Source organism: Sinohyriopsis cumingii, chromosome 1 (genome assembly GCF_028554795.1).
Source record: "Sinohyriopsis cumingii isolate HCF-2022 chromosome 1, ASM2855479v2, whole genome shotgun sequence".
Taxonomy (NCBI): domain Eukaryota; kingdom Metazoa; phylum Mollusca; class Bivalvia; order Unionida; family Unionidae; genus Sinohyriopsis; species Sinohyriopsis cumingii.
The window spans coordinates 23,243,249-23,247,098 of record NC_142961.1 but is presented as its reverse complement, the minus strand read 5'-3'; the positions used below and the strand labels follow the sequence as shown (position 1 = coordinate 23,247,098).

The 3,850-nt window shown below is 35.1% G+C and overlaps 1 protein-coding gene across 6 annotated transcripts in view; it reads right to left on the bottom strand.

Annotated features, from left to right (window-relative positions):
- Positions 1–2,316, bottom strand: part of LOC149806550 (putative 3',5'-cyclic phosphodiesterase pde-5) — a 256,230-nt gene extending 253,914 nt beyond the window's left edge. The window contains exon 1 of one of the 6 annotated variants that reach the window (XM_089954339.1): positions 1,465–2,316. In XM_089954339.1, coding sequence (XP_089810465.1) covers positions 1,465–1,597 — 133 coding nt within the window. In that variant the 5' untranslated portion in view covers positions 1,598–2,316. The remainder of the gene's footprint in view (positions 1–1,464) is intronic. The other 5 variants (XM_089954332.1, XM_089954365.1, XM_089954348.1 and 2 more) reach the window with 5 other exon arrangements.
- Between the last annotated feature and the right edge of the window lie 1,534 nt (positions 2,317–3,850).

Here is a 3,850-nt window from a genome sequence, read left to right as displayed (position 1 = left end):
CTACATTTCTAATTGTACAAAGCATTGTATTTTTCGGCATGATATAAATCACAAAAAATCACATACCTTATTGTCTTTAGTTAGATCTCGCTTTAATGTAATGCTATACTAAGTGTGAGTCTTGACATTTGAACAAAGCCATGAAGCACGTTATTTATTAAAACGGGGGTCTTGATGTTGGTTTGAAAAGATATGATATAAGGACGACAAATACGGAACAATTAAAAAGATAGGTATAAAAAAAGAAAAACAAAAGAAAAAAAGAAGAGAATACGCCACGACACTTTGTTGAACTAAGGTAGCTTCCTTTGTCTTCAGATATGCTTGTTATCATTGGGCTAGTTATCTACTAAATTGTCATGCGTCATACGCTTAAATTAGATGCGTTCGTTTAATTTTTGTGGCCAACGTTTATGATGAGAATTTTTATATTGCTGATCTCCATTTACGATACCAAACACGATATCCGCAATTACTGCCCATGGCGTTCTGTCTTAAAAGCTTGCATAAAATAACTATATATATATATATATATATATATATATATATATATATATATATATACATACAGTAGATCAGGAACAAGGTCTTGAAGTCCTTTTCTCCTCTGTCAAACGACGTCAGATTACAGGGGTATGAAATTGAGGGAGTACAGTGTACCAGCAGTACTTTGTAATTTAACTGCTTTCTAGTTACGTTTATGCTTTCTTTTGCCATAAATGTAGCAGTAAGATCAACAATATCTGAACTAAACGCCCGAAGAATAAAAATAATGTCTGTGTTATGTTTTTTCAGGAGATCGTTTGTTTCTTTAAGCAATATAGAATTTATGTGTCAATAAACCTTTCCTTTCAATCAATCACTGATTGCAATATGGATAAAATTACTCCCATTTATTTCTAGATGCATAGAAAAAATTAATTGCTTTTCTTTGTGTCAATTGGAAAAAGAACTAGCTTAACGCTTAATAATCAATCTGTAATTGATATTTATTATTTTACTATGATATTTTGTAATGTAAACATCGAAAAAGGACAACAAGAAACTATCTTGGCTTATAACAACCGCTATTCAAAGACTGTAAAGAAGAAATAAACAAAAATAATCATTTAGTACATTCTAAAAAGTTAAGGGTGTCAGCTTAGTCAGAATTCGTGGGTGCTGACATTGTCTAGCTCAAGCTTCCATGCTTGAACTCAAAATAAAATGTTGGAAAATGTTTTGGGCCTATTGCTGGATTTCGTGTTAATTTATGATAGACAAGTTTGAAAACTCCACTCTGTTTCAGTGTACTTAAAGTTCATATGTTTTTTTTATATGTTGTTAGCTTATGTTATCTAATATCGTATCCTGCACCAGCCGCGTTCCTGCGCACACATACAAACATACATATACATACATACATACATACATACATACATACATACAACGAGAGAGAGAGAGAGAGAGAGAGAGAGAGCTGACCTGTTGTGAGTTGGACACTCCTGGACGGTCGATTTATAAGAGGACTACAAGGTTTTGAAGACGCTGCCCTCCGTGATATCGCCGGGAGGGGTGGGAGACGACGTTGATTCATTTGACGTACCGGACTCGACATCGAGGATTGTTATCAAAATTTCATGCACAACTATTGTACTCCTACTAAACTTGACACTTTGCAAATTTTTGTTGCCTGAATTACATCCACCTCTTCCTGCTCTTGTCTTCTTTATTGTTATTTTGTCTGCAATTAGATGGCTACTGAAAATCGATATTTCATGATGGGTTAAAAGGAAAGGAAGAAACAACCCGGATATTATCTTGTACCGTAAATATTCACTGGTACATTTCTTTCGCGAATTATATCTACTGCAGAATGGTGATGAATCACACAATAAAGGCACTGTTCATCTTTGACTGCAAGCTTCTATGCTTAAATCCAAAAACACAAGGGTCACTGTGAACTTCTTATAACAATAGCCTTATATGGAAGAAAAATAAATTAAACTTGATATCAGATTTTTACACTGGAAAAGTGTCATTCATTTATCTGCACGTGGCCAATGTATCAACTCCTGGAGAAACTCTGCTCTGACATACGTATACAATCAACACTTGCTTGTATCAATAAGTTTGGTACTCAAACCATATCTTGAACGTTAACATTTTTGGTAAGTTTGTTAAGTCATTGTTGTAGGACTTTCAATCCATAGATGGCAGGGCTACCATTCACCAAAAATTTAAATGCTTACACCATCAAAGCAGTAAAATGTCACCATTCGAATATGAAGTTATAGTTTATCAGTATTCCAGGCACTCACGCACCTGACTGAGAGACGTTAAGTTTGAGCCACGGCATGTAATAGACATAGCCGCTTCAATCGATCGAAATTATTAGTAGAATCCTCAGGTTCATTCGAATAATCACCCCTCTGGCATAATTATCATTTAGCGGATTTCAAATTATCAAACTGAATATGGAATGTCAATCAAGGAATCGATCTGAGACGCAAGATAGATGACGGTTACTCCTTCAAAGTGCGTGCCATCGTTTTTTTTTTTTTTTTTCTCGTTGAGAAATTATAAATCAGTCCAATAACACGCCTGCATTACCATCTGTCATTTTTAACAGACTACTGATAAAATGTATATACACATGTTCGTAGCTGAGTAGGTACCTGGAGGGTATGTAGGTAGGTGTACAGGGCGTTGAAGTTTATTCACCAAAAGCACACTAAAGCATTAAAAACTTCATATAAACAATTGTCGCTTAAAATCAAGTACATGATACAACAAATAAAGACAAGTAATGAAAGTGACCAGTGTAGACAGTCATACCACAGTTTTGTTCCCTCAAATGTTAAAAAGTCATTAGCACTAAAAGAGGCATTCACCTGAGAATAATAGTTAATTAAATTCCGAACGTAAATGTTTGCAACATAAACTTACATCACAATAAAAAGAACAATAAGATCAAAATTTCTTTCTGTGGCAGTCCCATTTCAGAATTTACAGAATACCGTTGTAAACGTGTATAACTTGCACCAAAACAGCATGACAGTGAACGGATGGTTGCAGTCAATAGAATACTAAAGATGTAAGTGTTCATAATATATCAGGAAATGTCTGAATTTTATATATTTATAACGATTACTTCTTATTCTCGGTCTATGCTGAATGAATTTCTCGGTTAATAAGTTGCCTTTTGCCATTTGGGTTATGTTGACTGATTTCTCGGTTAATAAGTTACCCGGCTAGCGTGGGTACGTGGGAAAGCCTGCCAGTAGCTTCTCGTGGGTCGGTGGTTCTTCCCTGGGTTTTCCAGGGTTCTTCCTCCACCAGTTATACTGGCCGCCATGTATAGCCTATCTTGTGCTGAAAAATGGCGTTAAACCCTAAAACAACAAAACAACAACAACAATAAGTTACCTTTTGCCATTTGGGTTATGTTGACTGAATTTCTCGGTTAATAAGTTGCCTTTTGCCATTTGGGTTATGTTGACTGAATTTCTCGGTTAATAAGTTGCCTTTTGCCATTTGGGTTATGTTGACTGAATTTCTCGGTTAATAAGTTGCCTTTTGCCATTTGGGTTATGTTGACTGAATTTCTCGGTTAAAAAGTTGCCTTTTGCCATTTGGGTTATGTTGACTGAATTTCTAGGTTAATAAGTTGCCTTTTGCCATTTGGGTTATTGTTATTAATCACAGAGAAGAAGCTGAAAGAAAACTAAACAGGAAATGAATGCAGATCCATTTGAAAACGAACAGGCACTATTTTAGGAGTTATTAAAATTTATTGATATGTATACAGCTTATTATATCCGTAATTCAGAGCGCATATATTGTAGTTGCCTTCGTGCATCAGTCTGTC